We start from the raw sequence: 24,837 nt of genomic DNA on the forward strand, positions 1-24,837 counted from the left end.
GTGGCGGCGATGGCGGCGGCGGCGGCGGCCGCGCTGGGCCCGGCGCCGGCCCTCTGCCGCTCCGTGCACTGGTTCCGCCGCGGGCTGCGGCTCCACGACAACCCCGCGCTGCAGGAAGCGCTGCGGGACGCCACGTCCCTCCGCTGCATCTATATCCTGGATCCCTGGTTCGCCGCCTCCTCCGCCGTGGGCATCAACCGCTGGCGGTGAGTGGCACCGGGCCTGCGGGCCGCGGGTGGGACCGTGCGGGACGAGGAAGCTCCCGCAGCACCGGAGCGTTCTGGGCGCGGCGTGGGCCGTGTCGGTTGGGCCGCAGCAGCACACGCTTCCGTGTCGGGCCCCTTCGCTGCTCCCCTCGGCCCTCCGCGGGAGGGCGGCTGTGCCTTGTCCGCTTGGCCTCGCCGCGGTTTTCTCAGCGGTGCTGCCTGACTCTGTGGGAGGATGCCTTCAACTTTATGTAATGTCATTAGACTTTCTCATTATCAGTAGGGCAAGCGTATGAGAGCAGCAACCGATGGACGTTTAGCTTTGGGAAACGCTTTTCCTTGAATTTAGAGACAAGGGCAAAGAATCCTCAGCTTCGTGACCGCACCACGCCTTCCGTCTGCCCTTTGGCTGCCGGGCGCGCGTGGGCATGTGCACACGCAGCTCCGTTCCTCCCGTCCCTCAGATTTTTTAGGGAAATACACATCGGCTGCTGCTAAGAAAGTAGAGATGAAGCTGTGTGGGCTTTTCCTCATCTCTACAAATGGAAAAATGTATAGCATGAGTCATGTCTATGCAAAGATCAAGACCTCATGTACCTGTCGCCAGTAACATTACATAATGCTGTTGTGTCAGGTCTCAGCAGCCTCAACATTTGGAACCGCCAGGTAGGGATTCTCCTGCACAAGACTCCCCTGAATACAAGTGAAGCAGATCTCCCACTACCCCCTCAGAGGAAGTCGACGGACAACCACCTGGCTAAAGATCCTTTGAGAGCTCTTGGAAATGTCACATGGCTGTGCGCTAAGGAAACTGTAGTTGTAACTGGTTGCCTCTGCTGTGGACCTTAGCTTCCTCTCAAGGAATGGGATTTATGGGCCATATCTATGTGTTTCTAGAACCCCACAGTACAGGATGGCTTAAAAATTGTAAATGTGCAGAAATTATCTCAATGTAGACATTCAAATTACAAAAAATTGTGAATTCTGTTATAGGAGTCTGAAGTGATCTTTCCATAGACCAGACTCTTTACAGGCAGCAGCAAGCAGAAATGCCTTTCACGTGCTGGTGTTGTTGCTGACTGTCCTCATTTGGAAGAACCAAAGTGGTGCCACAACTGATTAATTCCTGATCTGTTTAATCCTAGTTTGTTTTCACCAGCCTTGCAAAGGGAGGGAAGCAGGTAGTAGTCTCCTTTATGTTGTAATCATGGAATATATGAGCAAGGAAAGCTTTTAAAAATAATGTTTTCTTGGAGGTGTGGAATTACTGCAGATGTCAGAAACTAGCACTGCTGGCTGTTAGGCAAAAAACATATTAGCAAGTTACTTATGTTGGCCAAAATTCCATTCATTCCCATTGGGAGCCATGGCTTTGTTTTGCTAATTTTTTTAAATCCAAATACTTGTATTCAGAGTTCTGTTCTTCAAAGGCAAATGCTTGTGTTTTACCTAGTTGTCACAAATTTATCATGTTGCAAATCTCTTGTTATTTAACTGCACAGCATGTGTGAGCCATATGGGACTAATGCTTGTTAAAATTTTTGGAACACCTGGGAGAGTTGATGCTCATATTTAATAAATGGAAAGTGGGCTGGGGCTCAGGGAGTGGTTTGTTTAGGTTACCTGGACCAGGTTCTGGGTGTTCTCCTTTGTGATAGAGTGCCCTTCTTTCTGTGAACCCTGCGCCCTTTTCTCCCCCGGGAAGTGCAGAACAAACTTGTTCTATCTGGAAGCTCACAGGTCACCTTATGGGCTGTGCAGCTGAGGAGAGAGAAGTTGCCACTTTGCAGTGCAATTGTAGCTTAGCTTTCGTTAGCTTTAGGGAGCTGAAGCAGATACTTGCTTCTCGCAGATTGCACTGCAGAGTGGGCATGGAGGACTGAGGGAAAGGTACGGGTTGGTAGGCTCACTTACAAAGGGTTGTGTGTTTGCCAGCAGTGCCAGGTGCTGAGGAGAGACTAAAGTTTTAAAGCTGGTGTCTTTTGCAGAGCTAAACAAAACAAAGTGAAGTTACTGTGTAAATGGGGTGATGTGTGACTGGGAGAGCAAATATTATACATTTGGTGGCTTTTAGCTTAGTGAGGGATCAGTAAGACATACCATTAAATGCAGAAAGCACTTACATGGGTTTTTAGAGTTTTGGGGTGAGAGGGAATAGATGAATGTCTTGGTATGCTCTCATCTCTGCCTTCATGGTGCAAGGTGAATTGCAGTTCTCTTTGCAATTATTCAAAGTACAGATAATTCTTGCCTTGGGAGATCTTGGTGCTCAGTCTTGTGCTACTGATGAGCTAGGAGAGTACATTTCTCTGCTGTGACATGGTGTATTTGTAGCTAGAACTGTAAAACCTGCACAGTTCTTGCAGTATTTTATTACTTTCCTTGGAGTAATGCATCAAAATTTTCTATTTCATATGCAAAATCCTTTCTTGCCCCAAAACCTGTGAAAATATGTACAGAAGGGAATTACATAGTTTATGCTTTTCTCCATGTGGAGAGAGCAGTTGACAGGGGTGTTCTCCCACCTCTGAGGGAGAACATGGGAAGTGGGTTGCAGTAAGAAGAAAATCCTGAAAACCTCTTGCATCTGGACAAGCACAAATTGCATATGAGTGAATGGGAGCTGGCTGATGCTGCAATCTCATAGAAGTTGTTAGACAAACCAGGGATAAATATGAATTCTTGTTTTCTGGTTCTTGTCCAAACTTCCAGTTTGATTTGGTGATGGCAGGTTTGCTGGAGTTCCATGCAAATTCTCATTTGCCTTTTAGCTGTAACCCATCTGACTGACACTAACTGCTGTTGTTTCTTCTCTGCAGATTTCTTCTCCAGTCCCTGGAAGATCTGGACAACAGTTTAAGGAAACTGAACTCTCGCTTGTTTGTCGTGCGAGGGCAGCCAACAGATGTCTTCCCAAGACTCTTTAAAGTAAGAGAATAATTTTTTGGAGCATAGTGAAGAAAAATTGATGACCTGGTGCTAAACTTGCTTTTACTCCCTAATGATTGGTGATTCCCTCAGCATCTCTTTAACTATAACTAATTCTTCACTGTAACAAACTTTCCTCCTTAGCTACTAACTACTGTCCATAAGGGCCAGCTTGGGAGCCAGATCCACATGGGAGCTCAGACTTGCAAGAAATGTAGTAGTAGAGTGTAACCTAGTATGAGGGTGCTCAAGCTTCTGTTTCTGGATGGTGGTCTTGAACTTTGTTTCTCTAAGTCAACTCTCACAGGGCTTCTCTGTGACACACAGACCTTTCTCTGTTGAGAGCTTCTTCCCTACTGGCCATTTGCTTACTGCAGTTTTGACTTAGGAAGATTGCTGTGTCCATAGACCTTTACAGACAACAGAAGAAAGTACACTGATCTATATGTGAATTGCAAATAGGATTTTGTGTTAAAATTTAAAAATTCAGGAGCTTTTCTGTTAGTTGACCTTCCTTTTCTTCTTCTGTTCAAGACTGTGGTTTAGTTATCTCAGCAGCAGGATATAGCTTGGGTCCAAGCTTCCTGCTGATGTTCTGTTTAGGATATGGAATATGCAGTTACCTTGGTGGTCAATGATGGATTAGTGGGGTACATTTCTAAAGTGGTATGTCAGTGCTGCAGATGTCAGGGCTAACAAGAGCATCTCCTTGAATATCAAGGCTTTTCATACAGTATCATTCTTCTCCATCCTGCTCTAAAATTGTATTTCCCAAAGTCTTTGAAGCTTTTTGATGATGTCTTTGATAGTGTTACAAAACTAAATGAAATAAAACACGGCTCCCAATAGCCCTGTGAGTTGGGGTTGTCATGTGGGCTGTGCCTTACATATGGTTGACAGAGCTAGTGTCCCCAAATCCTACTATTGACCAGCTGCCCAGAAGGAGAGGTAAACTTGAATCTGTACCCTCCTTCTGTAAATGGTTCTGATGTGTATTTGCTGGAGGAGGGCCGTTAGTACTGGGGAGAGGAACTGGACTGCACACATGAGAAGGGGCACTGATACTTATTTTGGCTTCTGCATCTTAACACATGACACAAACTATGTGCTGCTTTTAGCCTTTTCAGAGTCTGGATTATTTTTTTTTCTTTTGATCTGCAAATAAGTTCTGGCTAATAGTTGTTCATGCCCTCTTTAGTTCAGGGTATTCACAGGATAATTAAAACTTTCTTGGAGAAAAATGCTCACTTTGGTTAAAGAACAAAAACTAGTTAGCACAGCCTGAAGTCTGGAGAGACTGATTGTGTAATCAGCCAGAACTGCTTTTTTTGCAGTCTGTTTTGTCTGGGCAGGTGAGTTGATGACTATCTCAGGTGTGCTGTAACAGAGCTGAAGATGTAAAGGGAAGGTGATGCTACTACATGGTAAATGTATGGCTTTTGTGGGGATTGAGGCCTCTCCAGAGCTGCTGCACTGAACAGTGCATTAGCAGCAGCTTGTGCCTTGCTGTCAGCTTTTGTGGAGAGGAGAGTTATGTCACATTTGCTACTGCAATACTTAGAGCTAATGTAGTTTCTGCTCTTGCTGCCAGTAGCTGAGCTATGTTGTCACTAACAGTCACTGCAAAGGCACTACTGCGCATGGATACCATGACAAGTGTACTTGTTAGCAATGTGTTAACCTTTGCAGAAGTTTTTTGTCTCACTCTTTCTGAATAAATGTCTGTAGTTTTACCTCTTCTATCAAACTGCACTGTTTGTTCACTGAAGTGTTTTCACAATCCCTTTGGTGTTTTTTTCCCCCTACGTTTTTTCTTTGCTCTAGGTTAGATACTAAGAGGCAAGTTGTCAGTCATGACTCTTCTTTTGTATATCTGCAGCAATTTATTGCCATACAGGTAACAGGTTTTCTGGTTGGTTGTGCTCTGCTTCCTGTGTACTACTGCATTACACAGAGCAGTGACCTTCTCAAAACTCTAGGAAGTACACAAATTTAAAGTGTTGGATGCTTACCTAAAATCTCTGTAAGGCTTAATGGCTTTTTATTCCATTCTTTCAAGGTAGTAATGTGTATTTCTTTGAGACCAAATCCATCTTATCCAAGCCTTCCAGTTGATACTAGCTTTCCTATAGAAGAAAGAAAAGTTTAAAATGGAGCTGTTAAATCACATAGGAGCAGGGCAGGGCCTGGAATGGGTCCGTCTGATCCCTGCTCTGAGTTATGGATGCTGTCATGTTCTTACTTTGAAAAATGAGTGGAGGATCTCTTTGAGATGTACATTCATTGGTACATAACTGTACCAATATTGGTAGCAACTGTACCAACCATAATTTCTGTGTCCTTCCTAAAATTAAATTTAGGACTGAATCTGCAAGTTTAGAAATGTAGGTGGCTTTTACAGTTGTTTTCTGCTTCTAAATTCCCTTCTCCACCTTTGGCATTATTTTTAATGATCTTCAGGAAACTAGCCAGATTTGTTCTTTGTGCTTTGTTTCTGTTTGGCACGTAGAAAAGTCTCCTGTATATCACAGGATATCTAAATATCACAGGATATCTGTATATCTAAATCACAGGGGTTGTTTAGACTGCCTCACTTGGAGAACATGGTTCTTAGTTGTGTGAGGGTTTTTTTTAAGTGTCTGTAGATTTCTGGTTGTGTTTGCTAAACAAATATGTGGGCTGCTGCTCTGCTTGATGGATGTCTTGGAAGGGTCGCTGTGGAAACCATTAAACCTCTTCTCATAGGATTCATTTTCTGAGGAAAACTAGGCCATAGACTTTGAGAACAATCTGTGCTCTAGAAAAGCCTGGAAGAGGCTGAATGCTCTTTCATAAGGCTTATACCATGTAATTTGTGAGGGATCTATTAAAGGTATGAAGATCAGAATAAGTGCATGGCTTGACATGGGGGGTTGGAGCTAGGTGATCTTTAAGGTTCCTTCCAGCCCCAATCGTTCCATAGTTCTGTGATTCTAAAATTACTCCAAGAGGGCAGGACTTTAAATCTGAATTGCAGTATCATACTCTACTGTGCAGACTAGAAAGGTTCATTCAGTTGCCATCCTATGTCCTGCATTTCTCTGTTTCTTGCTGTTTGGGTTGGACATTGGTTTCCTATTGTGTGATGTCTTTAAAGAGACACCAAGAAAAATTTAGAATGTATTGGTTTTAATGTCTCCACATAAAAACACATGGGGTTGAGCAGAACTTTTATTGAAAGAGTTTTCTGAAATGCTGTTTCTGCAAATGCTGGAAGAGGATGGTAAGGTTACTTTGGGACAGCATGCGCAACAAAACCTGATGTTGGTAGACTTGGGGACTGAGCTGAAACCTAAGAATAGTAATAGACAAGAACTGAACCTCCTCTGATGTGTTTTAAACCTGACATCTACAAATTTGCATAGTAGATGTGATGTTTGCTAGAGCTGATAAAATTGTTGCTTCTTTGGTTATCTCAAATCCAGATTGCTGTTCCTCACAGGAACAGTCTCAAAGCTTCCAGGACTTTAAACTGCTCAGGAATTCTGATATCTTCATTTGTAATTGTGCTGGTTAGAAAGAGTCTTCTGTTTGACATCTGGGTGTATTGTTTTTCTTGCAGGAATGGGGAGTCACTCGTCTCACCTTTGAATACGACTCGGAACCGTTTGGAAAGGAGAGGGATGCAGCTATCATCAAACTGGCCAAGGAGGCTGGTGTGGAAGTGGTGATAGAGAACTCCCACACCCTCTATGACCTGGACAGGTATGGGGAGAGAAAGGGCAGAGGTGCTGCCTGGGCTAGGCTGGGATTGTCGTGTCTGCAAAGACTGCAGTCTCCTCCTTTACACTGATCACTGTTATCCTGAGTGAGCCTACAAGGATTACTCTGCACACTCAACTTTTGATAAGAACACGTCAAAGTGCTGACAGTGACGTGAATGTACAGAAAGGTGTTGCCTTAAGCTTATTAAACTCTGTACTTGACTGTCATTTAATTTGCTCAGCTGTGTCCTATTGATTGCTCTCCTTGAGCATGTCTTCAATGTATGGACTGCTTTTTCTTGCTTCATTGTAATAAAGGTAGTTGAGCTGTTGTCTCAAACAGGTTATGAAAGCAGGGCTTTTAACTGATGGATGTGCAAGGACAGCTGGAAGAAGTAAAACAAGGTAGACTGGGACAAACTTCTTATTGTAAAACCTGAATGTCTTGTCTTTGTTGTGTGTTTGCTGTAGGAGAGGTTTGTTTTGATGTTGAGTTTTATACATTTACTTATATTATGTATAAATATCTCTCTGTACATGAGATTTTAAACAGTGGTGACAGTCTTTCAGCTAAGACTCTAGGTTATGCTTGACTTCAATGTCAGTACAGTGTTTCAGTACTATTCTTACAGGTTGCTTACTTTTGTTTTTTCTTTCCCCATTTTTTTTCCCCCTTTTTCTGATGTGACTTGTGCCAGTAATGCTGAATGTAGAATTTCTCCTATAAATCTTTAACATCCATCATTTCCTATGGGAAGGAGCTCTGCAGTTAGCACATACTGTGTGGAAATGTTTGTCTCTGGAGTGAGGAGGGTTCTTAAACCTGTCTTGTGAGCAGGTGCTTCTTTCTAATTATGTATTAGAAAACCGTATTTATTACCAATGTTTATTACATCCTCACCCCTCTAGTGTCAATGGCCATCACATTCTTCTTCATGTCACCTGTGTCTTTTCTAAGGTGGAGAGTCCTAGTTCATTTAAGTTTTCAGGTGGAATCTCTTCTGTATCTCTTCTAAGTTTTGTCACCTTTCTTTATACTTTTATATAAAGGATACTTCATACTTTCTTTATACTCTATGCTTTTTAGAGGTGGAGAGCAGTGGTGGTAACTACAACTAGTGTGCAAAATGTAGGAGCAGCATGGATTTTTAGAGCGCTATAATGTGTCCTGTCTTTTCCTAATAGTCAGTAGCATTATTTTTGCTTTTTCTGAGTGCTGCTAGACATTGAACTGATGTCTCAGGGCTTCCTTCCAGAATGGTCATAGCTATTTGAGAGGCTGCTATGGTATAAATAAGTTTAAGATTGCATAGCTATGCATATGGAGAAACAACATGACCAACACTGCAATTTCATCTGATATTTTTGTCAGCTAGTCGTGTGGTATATAGGGAAATTTTTAAGTTACCTTTTATCTTTAGCTATCTCAGATAGCTTATTGCGTCAGTAAACTTTATCATCGTGCTCTTTCTTGTCCCTTCACAGATATTTTATAAAAAATATTGAGCAGCACAAGCCCTAGCTCAGCTCTGTGTAGGATTGCTCTTCCTGTTGGAAAAATAGATTCCTTCTCTAATTCTGTATCTCAAAGAATTTTCTGTCTGCATAGACCTTTTCCTTTATTGCAAATTATTGTGGTTTCTTTAAATTTTTTCAGTGAGGGATCTAGTCAGATGGCTTCTCAAAATTCATATAGGATATATCAACTGAATCTCCCTTGCCCCAGGCTCAAATGTCTCTAATAGATTTTGAGGCACAACTTCCCTTTACCAAGGCCACATTAACTTTCCAGTATATTGCATATATCCATGCATTCACTGTTTCCATTAGTATTTTCTACCCATCTGCCTAATGCTCATATCAGTCTATTCATTTGTCCCTCCGATGCTCCTGAAATGCTTTTAAAATCTGGAGTTGTATTTGCTTTCTTTTTTCCCTCATAGTATTTGGACACTTTTATATTACATGCAGCAGCTATTCCTTTGTGTATTTCATTATGTCATTTACAATTTCTGGGTGGATATTTCTGGGTGGCCCTGGCAAGCTTTTGCTTTTCAAGCATAGCATTGTTTTGTGGTACTTCTTCCTGATATCCCAGTCTGTCACAGCATCTGATACATTTTCCTAAAAAAACCCCGAGAGTCATAACCTCCCTAGATACCTCCATAGTGAATACACCTGCAAAAATATATGCGGGGGTTTTCTTGTGCTGTTACAGCCTCTCCTTTCTTTAATGACTTGATCAACTCTTAGCCCTATAAATATCCTGGAGTGTCTGTAAAGGGGATGTTTTTGATTGGGGTTTTTTTGGGTGTTTGTTTTCTTTGGTTTGTTTGATTTTGGTTTTTTACTACTTACGCTTTTTTTTTTGAGGTTCCTCAAACTTTCATTTAGATTAGGAGGTGCAAGAAGGCTGTGGTTTTTAATTTAACCTACCAAAGTTTGGTAGGTTTCTATCTTTTTCATTTTTCTGAAGGATTCTGCCTTCTGTTATCTTTGCCGATGGTATTCTTTAGTTGTTTTGACTTTTGGGATCTTTCTGAAATAACTTTTTCACATCAGTATGGTATTGTTGCTCCTAGAAGGGTGTTAAATTGATGCATGCTAAAGTCACAGTTAGAGCAGGCAAGTGATAACTAACATTTTCAGCTATACCTTAGCACTGTCTAAGACCTAATCATGAAGTGACACTCCTTGTGGGTTCTTGATTTCTGGTTCCATGGAGCAGTCATTTATGGCTACTAGAAAACTAGGTTTTGGCAGGTGATGGGGCGTGATAGATACCCAGTCTGTGTGGATGTACCTGAAGTCTCCAGTTACTCTGACATTTCTTGGTTCTTGGCATCTCTGAGATTTCTCAGCAGGTGGTAATACAGTTTTGATACTGGATGAAGTCTCAGAGTATCTCTCCCTCCAGCTGTGTTACCCAGCCTTCTAACTCATGGTATGTGTTGTCCCTCTGCTCACCCTAATGTTTCTCCTGCATAATTAGCAGGTGATAATAATACCTGGTGGTGGCATCCTATTTCTCATCTTTCTTTAGTCAAGTTTCTGACAAGATTGTCAGCTGGGTTTCAAACAATTTAGACTGTTCTTTCACTCCTACATAAATGAATCCAGCATGTCTCCTCTTGTCCCCTGCAGTGTATTCCTGGTAGCACCTCCACCAGCTCCTTTCAAACATTTGCCAAGAGCCTGTTCAGTTAACTTGTGAATTTGACCCGTTTTACCCAGTAGGAAGATTACAGTGTGCCCCTTGTTGGCACTGCCAGCATAGCTGTGCAATTATCAGAGCATCTTTCCCCTCCTTTTCCCCAAAACAAGGAGAGTGGTATAGAAACTTATTATCATTGCTGGTAAATACTCCTAAGAAAATCTGAGAATTCCCAGTCAAGATTAGCAATGTTCAGATTGTAGAAGTCAGACAGAAAAGATAATCTCTTGGGTATCAGCTGAGCTTGCTCAAAGCCTTTACTTGACAATTATTCTGTCTGACAACTTCTGCATGACAGGTTGTTTCCCTGGATCTGCCTGTTTTCTCCTCCTTAGGATCTAAATCCTTTGTAGTGTGTTTACTGATGGTCAGCACTGTGGTTTCTGTAATCCCAGGCAGGCTGGGTTGTTCAGCGGGAGTGGTTTAGGTCAGAAAAGAACACTGTGATCCTGTGTGTTTGTAGCATGCATCAGGATCAGCTTTTCCTCAAATACCCTAGCCTAAGGCTGAAATGACAGTAAAATGTGTTCTCATAGGAGTATGTACTAACTTAAAGGAACCAAAGCATGGGGAAGCATGCATACTTTGGTGGTTCTGCAGGCCAGTACACTATGCCAAAAAGGGGGGTTATTTTTAAGGTTTAGTCAAACTTCTGCCTGCCACATCTTGTTATCCTCTCCTGTCTTGCATGGTTTTCTGGTGTCAGGTTTTTTTCCCCACTGCCTATACCCAGCCTGTCATCAAGTCACTTCTTCATCTCTCATCTGCTCAGTGTTTCTGCAGAAGTTGAATTGTTTGTTCTTTGTTCAGCATCTGTTGGATGGACAGATCAGTTGGTTATCTCTCCATCTCTCCTCTCTGAATCTGTAGAAATACCCCTTGTTCTGTGTCCACGAAGTCCTCCATGAGCTCTCTGGAGCAGAGATTTAGATCAGAGCAATTGCATAAGCTGGCAAGGCTAACGAAATAGTCCGCGTGAATTGGTACTGGGGTGCGTTGGGCAGCCTGCGTGCTGAGTGCTGGCAGCCAGCTCTTCCTCCCGCAAGGAAGCGGGGGAGCACATCCAGTCCCTTGCCAGAACCCAGCCTTGTCATTTGCAAGTGAGCTGAGGTGTCAGGTTTTTGAGGCCAGCAGCTTTCCTAAGCCCACTAGCCATCCCGCAGGGGCACTGCTGTGGAGATGTGAGTCAGAAGCTGACACCTGTGAGGGTGTGCATTTGAGTGTGCAGACACTGCTGTCACAGGTGACTGACTGTAGGATACCTTTTAATAATCATAGCAGTGCTGGAACTATGTTTGGTCAGATTTGGATTGCCTGCTTTCCTGAGGTGAAGTGTGACTGTGTGACTGATGGTCAAAAAGACCCTCGTAACTTCTGGCATCAAGGTCAGATGCTGGGCAGCATATTGCTAGTTTGGCAGCACAGCCAGTTTTGGGTGTGCTCACTAAGGTTAGGTTCTGTGTGGTGAATACAGTGATTCTCTGTTCCGCTTCAAGAAAACTAGAGCAATTGCCACATGCGGCAAATTGGGCTGGGGGAGATGGATGAAGTGAGGGTATTAAATCCTGGAGAGGGGCCTCCCTTTTTTTGTCATTGAAAGTCCTGTGGAAGTATATGGTCTGGATTAGAAGGTCAGTATGAGGAAGGAAAGGACTCCTGCTTGGGGAGCTTCCTGTGCAAATTTTTGTACAGAAGGCTGAACAGTACTACAATACCTAGTATGTGTGGTATAATATCCTATATTGTGCAATACCAGATATTCAATACTTCTTTTCATGGCAGTACTGTGAAAGGTCCAGATTTAGTGCATAATGCCCGTGTCAGATGCAGTGAAATGTGCAACTTGTCCTAGTCCTATCTTAAAGTTGTTTGTGTCCCAGATCCAGTAACTGTTGAGGAATTCAGGAGCTGTACTAGGTAACTTCACTCATATTCACATCCTTGAGGATTTCAAGTACAGATGCTGGCATCCATCTGCCAGTCAACAGTGATTTGCTCCAACTAGCTAGCTGTCCACAGAAGTTTTAGCTGTGGATCTTGCATAATGGTGTGGATCTCGGACTGAATGGCAGCTTTAGCAGGCGTGTGGAAGAGGACTGAAAAAAGAGGCAGTGTGGAAGAAGCAGCTTCCCTGCCCCCATCCCAAGCACCTCAGGGCAAACATGGTGCAGCTTTGTCACGTTTTCTCTTTCAAGCTCTGAATTCCTATGGAAACAAGTGAGCCTCTCTAGAGTGCTGCAACTGGAAATGCCTCACTTCTCATCCAGTGGAAACACTGATTTTCTGGGGATCTTTGGCTGGTCCTGTTCGGGGGCTCACAAAGCAGCCACAGAGAAGATTGTGGTGGGCAGTATTCATGAGAGTTCTATCATTTCGTGCCATCTCTGGGGCGGAACATGGAGACAGACAGCGAAAAAGTGTATGCAGGAAAGCAGAGGACATGTGCTGTTGTGTGGTGTGGTGATGCAGGACAGAAAGTGTTGGCTGTAAGGCAAATGCAAACAAACACATCTGCCTCTGTGCGTATGTCAGTGCTGTGCCCACACTGTGGCCATGCTTATAGCCTGGCACTAAAAATGTACAGTGCTTTGGACTCTGTGCACGTCCCGACGGCCTTCCCTCCCTGTCCTGTTCGTTAATGTCTTTATCTCCCAGTGTTTACAACTAAAAAGCAGAAAACCGAGAGGAAACTGCAGGAGGCTTCATTTTTAATCTGTTCAGCCGTGCTGCCCGTGGGGAAGGCTCCGCTTCACTCGGCCGGGGCGGGGGGTGGGAGGCCTGGCTGCCGGCCGGGGCTGCTCCCGGTGCGGCGGGGAAGCCGGGTCACCGCGGAGCACACGTGCGGGAGCGCCCGGCGCCGGCGTGTCGCTCCGCCCCGCCACACGTGCGGCCTCGGGGGAAGGGGCGGCACATGGCGCCGCCGGAACACTCGGCTCTAAGACCGGCCCCTTGCATAAGCTGTTGATTGTAATGGGTGGGGAAGGCTGCTGTGCTGCAGCTCCTGAGTGAGCTGTGGGGTTGCCTCCCTCCGCTTTATGTAATGCTGGCGATCCCCGTGCTGTCGGCTTTGCTGTTAACTCCTTCCTCTCCTGCAGGAGAGGGGTTAAAAATGGCATCTTTCAGCCTGGGGAAATTGACCTTGCCCATGGGGCTTCTCAGAGCTCTCAGTCCCAGGAAAAATAAGACCGCGTGGCCCCAGCAGGCTGTGGGTGCTTGGTGAAGTAGAGGAATGGGGAACCGTGACTGTCTTTTTCCATGGTGTGATCTGACAGAGGTCCATACCATGAGACAGGGCTGCTCGTGACCTTATGGCACAGGGGAGGATGGTGATCTCTCTAATCACGGGGAGAGAGGAATGATGCAAACTGGGATTTGTCTCATCCAAGATAGGTGGAGGAGGGGTCACTAGCAGGCTGGGTCTTCTGTGTCAGACAAGAAGGAAGTACGGTCAGAATCAGGTTAGGATATCACAAGGTGTCAGGGGAACAGATGCAGATCTAGGATTTGTCATCTTGGGGAGACAGAAAGGCAGTAATCAGATAAAGATTTCATACAGGGGTTTGATGAGGAGTTCTGGGAGAGAGATGTGATATTCAGCCTGATTCAGCTGTAGCTGTTTCGGTTTTTTTTTTTTTTTCCCTGTGGAGATGAGGAAGTATGTGCTGTTTTGTCTTCTGATGTATTTTAGGATTTTATTCAGTTGATTTTAATATCCCTTTGAGGGATGCATCAAGTGAAATATAGGTCTATAAGGATTTCTGTATCCAGAATGAAAGGCTGTCCTGAGTAGAGATAGCAGGGTCCAGTTTGGATGTCATTTCCTTGTGTCGTCTGTGGTAGTGAGGCTGTTTGTTTCACCTTGTTTATTTTGTCTCCAGAATAATTGAGCTGAATGGCCACAAGCCACCCCTCACCTACAAGCGCTTCCAGGCCATCATTAGCCGTATGGAGCTCCCAAAGAAGCCAGTGAGCACTGTAATAAGTCAGCAGATGGAAACATGTAAAGTGGACATCCAGGAAAACCATGATGATGTCTATGGGGTCCCATCCCTGGAAGAGCTGGGTATGTGTCAAGAGTGAAGGCAAGGATTACTGCCAGCTGAAATGGGATCTAGTGGAACTGTTTCCAGTGGCTGGCACATGTTCTTACCTGACATGGGCTGCCTCTAGCCATAGAACAGCCTAATTCTTTCAGCAAGTGCCAGACCTTGTGATAACACACTGGCATCCCTTGCACTGCTGTGGATGCCCAGCATCCCCTTTAGCATTGCTCTGAAGTGCTCTGCATCTGTCCTTATGTTCTCTGCTATACTGAGCATGTAACCACTGTATTAGGATCTCATGTCCTCAGCAGCTGCTTTCCTCCTACTGCCGTCTCAGGCATGTTGTGTAACAGACCTGAAGAGGTAAACTAACTGTGTACCAGCTTTAGATAATTTCATTCAGTTACTGCCAAGCAGCACCAGTTTGGGAACTTAACAAGACAAAAGATATTACAAAAACTTCTTTCACTCATCCTGCTGTGCCTTACAGTCCTGTAAGACTTGAAGAAGGAGATGAATGCAAGACCTACATCAGGGAAGTGGATCTAAATGCAAGGGAAGAAAGGACTAATGCAGAATACTGTCTGTGTGTGTGTGACTGGAGGCTCCATACCAGCTTTATAGGAAGTACCTTAAGGTACCTTCCTGGTACCTTAAGGCGCAGTTTTGACAGTCATGTAAAAGCGTGGGGCTTCACAACAGGAGTATCCTAAAGGCTGCAGTTCTGCATAGATCGACCTTCTTTATTGTCTGGCCAAATGTGAGACTGCCTGTAACCTTACACTGCTCTGCTTGCTGCCAGGGGAGGCTCCTCTGTCAGCCCAGAGCAGTGCAGGGAGACTGCATTACTGCTTCCCCATTTGCAGTGGTTCATTTGCACTAATCCAGTGCCTTCCCCAGCACCAGCCTCAGCAGATTTAGGAGCTTCACCAGAAGCAGCTGGGCTACCTAGTGAGCTGCTGATGTTGATGGCAAGGTGTTTTGTAAGGCAGAGCTGTGGAGCAGATGTTTTATTGCCAGCTGCTCAGCCTTTGGAGCAGAACCCTGTGGGTAGTGCTGACACACCAGAGAGAATGCTGGCTGTGAGCAGTGGGGAAAGTCACCACAAGGCAGCCTGAAGCATTGCAGGGAGAGGCCCTTGAAGTGCAGTGTCATGAGCAGGCTCTCCTCATATCCTACATGATTTTCCTGCTGTACAAGGATTAGAGCAGCAAATAAGCCATGTTAGGCAACTGTAGTATGTACTGTCTTGCTGTTGTTAATGCTTAATCCCATATCTATGGCCTTTGTCTAGGCATGGCTTCAAATCTTACAAAGTTCTTTCTCTCAGGCTTTCCTACAGATGGTCTTGCCCCTGCAGTTTGGCAAGGAGGGGAGACAGAAGCTCTGGCACGGCTGGATAAACACTTGGAAAGAAAGGTAACCCATTATTTAAGTGGTGATTCCTTCAGACTGTGCCTCCAAATGAAAAATGTAGTGCTGCCCATTACCCTGTTCCCTGCTCTTCCTAGCAGTGCTCATAACATTCACTCTGGAAAGGAGTGTTTGTTATTGTTGGAGTATTCCTGTGATCTTGGGTTGTGTGTGGAGCAGGGAGCTCATGGGATTCCTCAGGCCCAAAAAATTTAGAGCAGTGTATTATTTATGCTGCTGTTTGAAGCACATGGGACTCTTTTCCTTGTTTCTACCTCTCAGTTTCCTTTAGAGGAGTGCAAACTTGGAAATTCTCCCATAAGTTGTTCAGTCCCTGCCACACTGCACACGGTCTCTTTTTATCTTCACCTGAGGTATTAGTGTGAGTACGTGCTTACAAAAGAATGCCTTCCCCTTGTTCATCAGCTTCTTAATAGGGTGTCTCACAGGCTGGCATTCCTTGAGCCCCTTGTTGAAATAATCAGATTTTTTTCAGTAGGGCTTGTGTTCTTGATTATAGTGCACAAGGCAAACAATTTCAAAGTAATGAAAGGTGGCCCAGCTGCAGAAGCATGACTCAATTTTAAGCATTTTGTACTTCTTTAATGCTGGGTGGCTTGATATGGAAATCAAAGCATAAATACTTGTGCTGAAGAGGGAGTAAACTATCAACATAATGCTCCACAAAAGGGTCTGAATTTCCCCAATCTTCTTGTTCAGTGTGTGACATGAGATAGACATACCTGGACATAAACAGTTGTGTTAGCTTGTATCCTAAGGAGCTCTCAGGGTTGTTAGCTCCTGTATGCAAAGCAAATTAATCCTCTTGGGCAAAATAATGGACTGGTTTAAATTCTGGAGCAAAGGTTTTTCATTTCTTCAATGGGGCATGGGGCTTGGGATTGCCTGCTGGAGATCTCTCCCAGCAGTGGTTGGAAGTAAATAGAAGAGGCACTGCTGTCAGACCTTAGTGGCCTCACCACCTGCACAGAGGCTTGCCATTAGCAGTGTCCCACAAGTACAAGGGGTTTTTGGCTTATTTCTCCTGAATCTGTCTAGGCATGGGTTGCGAATTACGAAAGACCAAGGATGAACGCCAATTCATTGCTGGCCAGCCCTACAGGACTCAGTCCCTACCTGCGTTTTGGCTGCTTGTCCTGCCGCTTGTTTTACTATCGTCTCTGGGAGCTGTATAAGAAGGTAAGACAAAAGGTTCATCTGGAAGGCAGGCGGGGTTTGAGCATATACAGCAGGATGCTGGTTGCCAGACAACGTGCCAGAATTGGTACAAAACATACAGTTGCCTCCCTAGTGTTTGATTGTTGGGCTGAGCTTGTTGCTACTACAGAGGAGGCTTTTGGGTAAGAAAAAGTAATTCTCCTGTATATACTCACACAGGCCTTAAATCTGGTGGTATCTTGTTCTTCAGTCTGGACTTCCATGTTACGAGCCACATAGAGCCTTTTACTGTTAGTTTTACATTGTTCCAGTCACTTGTCATTGTACTGAGTGAACCCGTGTCAGTGCTCTGACTTCACCATCTGGGCTTTCTGATAAGGAGTGATCTGGCATTGAGCTCCTTTATCGCAGTGGTCAGTAGCTGACTCAGGAAATGTGTGTAAATGCATGGGTGGCTCACAGCTCAGCTTCATGAAGCCAGTCCTTCTCATGCTTGTGAATATCCATGTTCCCTCTGCACAGGTGAAGCGGAACAGCACACCCCCCCTCTCTCTGTATGGACAGCTTCTGTGGCGGGAGTTCTTCTACACAGCAGCCACCAACAACCCGAAGTTTGATCGCATGGAGGGGAATCCCATCTGCATACAGATCCCCTGGGACAGGAACCCTGAAGCCTTGGCAAAGTGGGCAGAGGGCAAGACAGGCTTCCCTTGGATTGATGCAATCATGACTCAACTGAGACAAGAAGGGTGGATCCACCATCTGGCCAGGCACGCAGTGGCCTGCTTCCTGACCAGGGGTGACCTCTGGATCAGCTGGGAGTCAGGAGTCAGGGTGAGTCCTGGCATTTTCAGGTATTTGCAGGAGGCCATAAAGAAAACAAAGTGTCCCTGGCACTTGCTGCAAGGATGGGCACACAGGTATGGATTTTGCTTCATGTGTAAAAGGTGCATGGAAGAGAGGATTTGCTAGCAGGCTCTTGGACAGCCAATAGCCTGACTTCTTTCTGCCTTCTACCGTGAGGCTCTGACAGTATCACAAGCCTCAAGTAACCGTAACTAAATGTATGTGGGACCCACTGGTAAATATGGACTAGGATTTTGGAGACCTTTTAGTTTTGGGGGGTTTTTTGGGAATATTCTCTCAGTCCATCTGTTTTCTTTGCAAGTTTAATGTCACTTCTTAACTGGACCTTTTTCCTCATTATAAAATCCATCACCGTGCCGGTCAGGGAACGCTCCATGACTGTGAAATCTGAGTCTAGAGTCTCTCAAGGAAAGAGGTAAAAGATCCTCCTGTTGGGCCATCTGAAGGGACAGACAGCTCGAACCTACCCAGTGTACATACTGCCCTACACAAAAAGTGGAGGCAGGGGAGCTGACAAAGAGCATAATTGAAAGTGCTGCCTAAGTGCAGCATCTGTGCATGCATGTGAGTGAGTTACTGCTGAAACCTTTCTGCCTCGTGGTGGTAGTGTGCTGTGGGACCTTCAGAGGGGTTCCTTATTGTTGCTTTGGTGCACGTTCTTCTGTGCAGCATCCTCTCCTTCCCAAGGTTGGTGCTTTATATTTGTTATGCCTGCCAGGCTAGGATCAATACCCAAAGCTTGCTGCAACACTAGGTAGTGATTTAGTCTGTAGCTGCATGAGAGATAAGTCAGCACTTTATCTGTGTGAGCAGACCATGCCTCCCTAAGTGAAAGTGTCAGGAAGTGAGATACATTGACCAGCCAGCTGACTTCAGCCAGCAGATCACCTCTATGCTGCTGCTCTCTTCTCATAGCTCAGTGTCTGCCATTTGAAATAGCAATCCTGGGTCCTACTGCCACAAAGTCCTGCCCAGGGATGGTCTCAGTGCCTTTTCCTCCAATTGCTGCAGGTGTTTGACGAACTGTTACTGGATGCAGATTTCAGTGTGAATGCAGGCAGCTGGATGTGGCTCTCGTGCAGCGCATTCTTCCAGCAGTTCTTCCACTGTTACTGTCCTGTGGGCTTCGGACGGCGCACAGACCCCAGTGGTGACTATGTAAAGTGAGTGATGTTACTGGAGCTGATCTATCTTTCTGGATCTGTAAGCCCAAATCAATCAGTGGCTTACAGGTGCACGGCACTTTCCGTGCATTGTATGTGCTACATTTTTTTGTGTGTGCTTTTTACTTGTGCTTCAGGAGGTATCTGCCCAAACTAAAGGGTTTCCCCTCACGATATATATATGAACCGTGGAATGCCCCAGAGTCTGTGCAGAAGGCAGCCAAGTGCATCATTGGGGTGGACTACCCCAAACCCATGGTGAACCATGCAGAGACCAGCCGACTGAACATCGAGCGCATGAAGCAGATCTACCAGCAGCTGTCACGCTACAGGGGCCTCTGTAAGTACCAGCAATTGCAAAAGTTTGTGTCTTTAACAGGAGATAGAATGCTGAGAGGAGAGGTCACAATTTAAAATAGGTATTACTTGTCTCTCTGGCCTGTCCTTGCAAGAGGAAGCAGTCCCTCTCAAATCTTCTCAGTTGGTTTCCAGGGAGAGCTCCATTATGTTCTCAGACAGCTAAGAGTGGAGTTTGTTTAGGTCTGAGAGCTGCTGATAGCATAGCACCATCCATATACCACCAATGGTCCATTCTTCACTTTGGAAAAGAACCTAAGTAGTGTATTCTAAATAAATTCACTGCTGGATCACCATGTGTGTCTGTGGTCAGCACTGGGTGAGTGCAGCTCTGAACTCCTCCTGCTTTAGGATATGGGTGTGCTGGTTGGTGATCACTAAGGTATTTCTGTGTGAAAAGCTTCTCCCAGCCCAGGTGTGCTTTGTTTCTTAACTAAGATCTTCTTGCCGTTCTCTAGGTTTACTGGCATCTGTCCCTTCATGTGTGGAAGATCTCAGTGGCCCAGTCACAGACTCAGCTTCGGGGCAGGGCTGCAGCACCAGTACAGGTGAGTTGGAGCTATTTGTGTGCTTTTGAGTTTCATGTCAACTTAAAGATTATAGGCAGGAGATGACCTTTGCTAATAAGAAGAGGGTGTGTAGCTAGGAAAATATAGATTACATTCACATTCCTTTATGCTTTCTTCAGAAGTCCCCAGTGAGCCTTCATTTCTAAAAGGGCTGAAGAATAAGAGTTCATTAATGTGAATCTTTTATTGCCTGTATGGGATCATATACAGCCACTTAAGGTAGAAGTGCAGATCACTGTAGGGCTAATCAGGTATAATTAAGCTGTCCTCTGTCAAAGGAGGATACTTTTGTGTTTGTTCTGGGTGACTTAATTCTGCTTTTAACAAAGATTTTTTGTAAAAGTTTTCAGGGAGGCTGTGACCAAATGTCTCTGTGCTTGTGCAGTCTTCTTTCTCCCAGCTCTGTGGCAGGGTAGGCCAGGGTGTACTTGTGAGGCCATCTAAACACAGGGGAACCATTCCAGTGACTCTTCTTCCCTCTACAGCAGTGAGGCTGTCTCAAGCAGACCAGGCTTCTCCAAAACGCAAACACGAGGGAGTGGACGAGCCATGCACTGAAGAACTGTACAAAAGAGCCAAAGTGACAGGTCTCCCAGCTTCAGAGATCCCTGGAAAGAGTTCGTGATTGTGAGTAGCTCCTAATGTGATCTGGCTTAAACTACCTGGTTCTGGAAGCTAACAAGGCTCAATCTTTACTCCCACCATTTTAATGAACAAAATGGACCTCCTTGTGGAGGGATGTGGCTCCTAAGTGGATTTCCACAGCCCAGTAATATGGCAGTGGTCTGCCTGCCAGTTGTTTTGATTTTGTGTAACATGCCATTAGCTCAGTTGTCCAGTGAAGAGCGGTACCCTGCTGCTGGAGCTGTCCACAGCCAGGTTTGCCCATCTGGTGAGGGTATGGGCTAGAGCAGGAGAGCAAGCAGGGCCACTCATCTGCCTGCAATGCTCCAGAGCCTGGCAGGGAAGCAGCTGGTCACATGTTCTGCCAACTTTTCAGTATGACGGGAGGTCAAGACAAATTCTCTCTTTTGCTTTCTCCTGCAGCCAGCGACAAGCACCTTGCAAGTGAAGAGGGAGAGTGCTGAAGAGGTGACCAGAAGAGTAGGAACTGCTGTCGCAGAGGGACTGGAACTTGTGATCCGCAACAGAAAATCCGGGGTCTCATATAACCGTGTAATTCCAATAGCTGCCACAGAAGGGCACTGCATTACTCGTGCTTGGGAATATTTGGCTTTCTGGTCTTCAGAGAGCCAAATACATCTCTTCTCAGCCATGCCCAAAATCTGCCCACATTAAAGAGGGCAAGAACCTTCTGTCAACTTGCTCACTCCCAGGTGTATCTTTCTTTTCTGACAATGGCTCAGTGCACGTGACTTGATGCATTGATGTAAGAATCAGCATCTGCACATCTCAGAAATAGTGAACATCCTTTCTCATCAGTAGTACTAGGTAGTGATGTATGCTGATTAATTCAAATTATAGTAGGAGTTAAGAAGGAAGCTGCTACAGTGTCAAAAATGAAAGTACCCATCCTACGAGAGAACAGGGAAAACTCGGTATTTCTTTCATTAGGCTAGGCTGATGAGGAAGGAAATGCTTCCTGAGTTAATCAAGGTAGTGCTTATGTGGGATGGAAACAAAATGAAGGTCAACTGTAGCACAAGAACAGATACACTTGAAAAGCACTTAAAACTTTCCCTACAAAAGAACCTTGCCACTGCAGGTGAGCCATAGTGCTATTGCCTGGAATGGGCGGCTTAAGAGCTATTTGACATCTGGGGAAAGAGGGACTCTACAACTCCCTGAAAGGAGGTTGTAGCCAGGTGAGGGTCGATCTCTTCTCCCAGGCAACCAGTGACAGGACAAGAAGACAAAGTCTTAAGCTGCACTGTGGGAAGTTAAGGCTGGACATTGGGAAAAAGTTCTTCACAGAAAGAATGGTTGGGCATTGGAACCAGGGAGGTGGTGGAGTCACCATCCCAGAGGTGTTTAAGAAAAGACTGGATGTGGCACTCAGTGACCTCGAAGGTCTTTTCCAACATAGTTGATTCTGTGACTCTGAGAAGGAGGAATTCTTCAGAGAATAAGATCATGCCTTGATATGAGCAAACGCAGTATCTCTGCTTTGAAAGAGTAGATCTGATCCAAGTAATAAGGAAGCTACACCTGGGCCCAGCATTCTACAGCATTTCCTTCCCTTAATGAGAGCGCTCAAATGAAGTGACCCCTGTCTGGTGTGTAGCCTGTGCAGTGCCTCATACTGATAGAGGATGTATTACACATCAGCTCCTTGAAGTGAGTCTTCCTCGAGCTCAGTCTCCAGTGTCCATTCTGTTTGCTCCTTTCTGTATTGGCATCTGTGTTTTCAGTTTGCACAGAGTAAACTCCTGTACCTCATGCCCTGCCCACTGCTCCCCCTTGCCCCTTGCATTCACACTGGTGCTTTGTAGCCTAGCAAGGTGATTGTGTAGCTTTCCTGGCTCTTAACTATACGCTCCTTGTCGGGTCCTGTTACTTGTCAGGTCAGCACAGTGCTGGCAGAGTGCCTCTGCTTGCCACCAATGAGTGCAAGGGAGAGTAGTACTGCAGAAGATTCTCTCTCATGGCTGTTTCAAAGAAGGATTAGATTGAGTAGCTAGTCCTGAGCAATGGGCTGCTGTTGGCACTGTTTTCAGTTGCTGTCCAAAACCTTTCATCCCTGCCTGGCACAGATAGTGTGGGGCTATATGTGAGTTTATGCAACTAACTGCTTGGGGAGTACAGGAGTTATCTCCCACTGGGATAATCAGATTCAGTTTTGGAGCCTGTGTTTGAACCCAGAGCAACAAGGCTGCAAATAGAAACTGAGTCAAATGTACCTGAGAAACCTGAAGCGGTTGAATTGAGTCTGTGAATAAATTTAATGAATAGCTGAATAACCTTTCCTTCCCCCTTCCCTGGGGCACTGATCTTATGTTCTTTTTCCACAGAGAATCCACTGGGCAGACTGAACAAGTAAACAAAGATTCTCTTTTCCTAACCTTACTTTCTTCCAAACTACTATTCATAGTCTGCCTGTGGATGACCCAGTCATCAGTAGGTTTTGTCCCCTTCAGTCTGACCCAGCTGTTACTCCCATTGTCTTGGGGGTATAAGGGTATAAAGAAAAAGAGATGCTCCATTACCCCCATCTTCTGCTGCAGAGAGAAGAAAGGGGAAAGACATGCACTTTGTACACATAGGTTACAGAAATTGTCGTTTGGAGAGTTTCATGCTTAGGCAATGGTCTGTAAATACAACTTTTTATAAATGTCTTTAACCCGCTTTTTGCTGTTACCCAAATTATTTCACTTGGTAAATGGAATTTTTGGGGCTGGATCTGTGGGGGTAAAGAGGGGAGGCTACATATCCTAAGTGATCTAGAAGGCTTTGTGGCGGTGGGGGAGATCACATTTGCAAGGTTTCTGTCAGCACCTGGAATATGGATGGTGGTATTTGGAAGAGGTGCAGCTCGGGTAGTAGCACTGGGAATGACACAGACACATCAGGCCAGCCAAAGAAAGATAAGGGAAAAGCTTGCTTCAAAAAACCTTTTAAGTAGGCTGGGATTCATACACTCTGGCATCTTTTCCCAACTGAAATGATAAAGGTAGGTAAAAGTGTGTGACAGGTAGGGGATGACTGTTCATTGTTTTCATTAATGTTTAGAATTGAGCATGTTTGGTGAAAGTACAAGGTGGCAGATTGAACAAGTCTACACCTTACTTAGTTTTGTGGCAAGTTCTTCCTCAGTTGTGGGTGCTAACAGTTTGACTGAGTTCAAAAGGATTTGGCCAGCTCATGGGGAAAGAAGAAGCCATCGGTAACCATTAGTAAAAATATGATCTTTTGTTTCAGAAGCAGCTGGAGGCTGATGTAAAGACAGTAGCATGAAATGGCTTTGGAGGTTTGTGTTTCCTGGGTAACGCCCGTTTTCCGTGTCTCGGGGCAAGGTGGCAATATCTGACCTGACATAGGCACCCCCGACACAGGCACAGTGTGAGCTCTTTGCTCAGGCAGAGGGAGCAGTTGGCTTTTGATGCTCTGGGAGCAGTGGCTTTGGGATGCTCCCCAGGGTGGTGTGAGGGCTCCTTTCAGCTGAGGGTGGATACTGGGGCAGAGAAGTCCTACAGAGCGGTGAACAATTGTTCAGCTTGGGTCTCCTGTCAGTGATTGAGCCTTGGCTCTTGCAGTTCTTCAGCTAAGTCATGACTGATAAATACACTAGACTTAGCAGTCTAATAACTAGCAAGGACACAAGTTCTTGTGCACCCTGTCATCCTCCTCCGTGCTCCTGTGTAGACCCACTTCCTGGAAGCTCTATCTTAGGACAATTACATGAGGTACATTACTTTTCCTAGTAACCAGCAAGACTTAAAAAATACATGTAGCCATGCAGTTCCTTGTCGAGGTTCAGCAGTGGGGCTAATCTGGGGTAGAAGTGTCTCAGCCTTTGCCTCGGTTGGGCATGTTCAGATAACACCAGTCTGAACACCAGGTAAGTGATTATTGCAAACAAGTCAACAAAACCAAGACACGATTTTTATTTTGTGTAAATAAGCATTTAAAACTTGACATCTAATTTGTTCAGCAAGTTTGGAACAAAGAAGGCAGTTTTTGAAGATGCAGATTAGGGTGTTTCAAAGAATGCTAATGGAGAGCATTTTCACCCCATTGAAGAAATCACACAGACACCACCTGAGACTTTTAACTGCTGGGACCAGAGGCCCTTTGTGGGGAGCAGCTCCTGTGAGCCGATGGGTGCCCTTTTTGACCCCTTGCTTACACACAAACTCTCGGGCTGATTCCTCCTTTGGGGTCGACCCCATGTTTCCTGTAGCAGAGTCTCAGGTGTCAGATTTTTAAAACTAAGTAATTTAATGGTACCGCAGCAGGTCAGCTCTGGCTGGGTGCCTGTGGAGAGGGGACCTGAACAAAGAAACCCCTAGGCAGTTATACCCTTTTGACTCATGCACCCCCCCTCTTAAGTGAAACAACTAGTATCTCTCAACAGGGGGTGCTGGAGCATGTCTGGGCTACAAGGTGGGAAATGCATGCAGTACTGTAGTTGACGAGAGGGCATGTGGTCAAGGCTCATGGTATTGCTGAATTGTTCTCTGGCAAGGACCTTCTG

The 24,837-nt window shown here is 45.2% G+C and overlaps 1 protein-coding gene across 2 annotated transcripts; it reads left to right on the forward strand.

The window, feature by feature from the left end:
* On the forward strand, nucleotides 1-22,988 carry CRY2 (cryptochrome circadian regulator 2). Of its 2 annotated transcripts, none has more exons than XM_039552492.1 (12): nucleotides 1-206; nucleotides 3,026-3,134; nucleotides 6,736-6,878; nucleotides 13,970-14,154; nucleotides 15,465-15,553; nucleotides 16,607-16,747; nucleotides 17,249-17,560; nucleotides 18,605-18,756; nucleotides 18,894-19,096; nucleotides 19,572-19,661; nucleotides 20,168-20,309; nucleotides 20,730-22,988. In XM_039552492.1, exons 1-11 carry the CDS (start codon nucleotides 10-12, stop codon nucleotides 20,305-20,307), a joined length of 1,761 nt encoding a protein of 586 aa, XP_039408426.1. In that variant the 5' UTR covers nucleotides 1-9; the 3' UTR covers nucleotides 20,308-20,309; nucleotides 20,730-22,988. The 2 variants fall into 2 exon arrangements, with proteins under 2 accessions (XP_039408426.1, XP_039408427.1); XM_039552493.1 differs by having other exon boundaries at nucleotides 20,171-20,309.
* Nucleotides 22,989-24,837: the final 1,849 nt, after the last annotated feature.

The sequence above is a fragment of the Corvus cornix genome, chromosome 5 (genome assembly GCF_000738735.6).
Source record: "Corvus cornix cornix isolate S_Up_H32 chromosome 5, ASM73873v5, whole genome shotgun sequence".
NCBI lineage: Eukaryota > Metazoa > Chordata > Aves > Passeriformes > Corvidae > Corvus > Corvus cornix.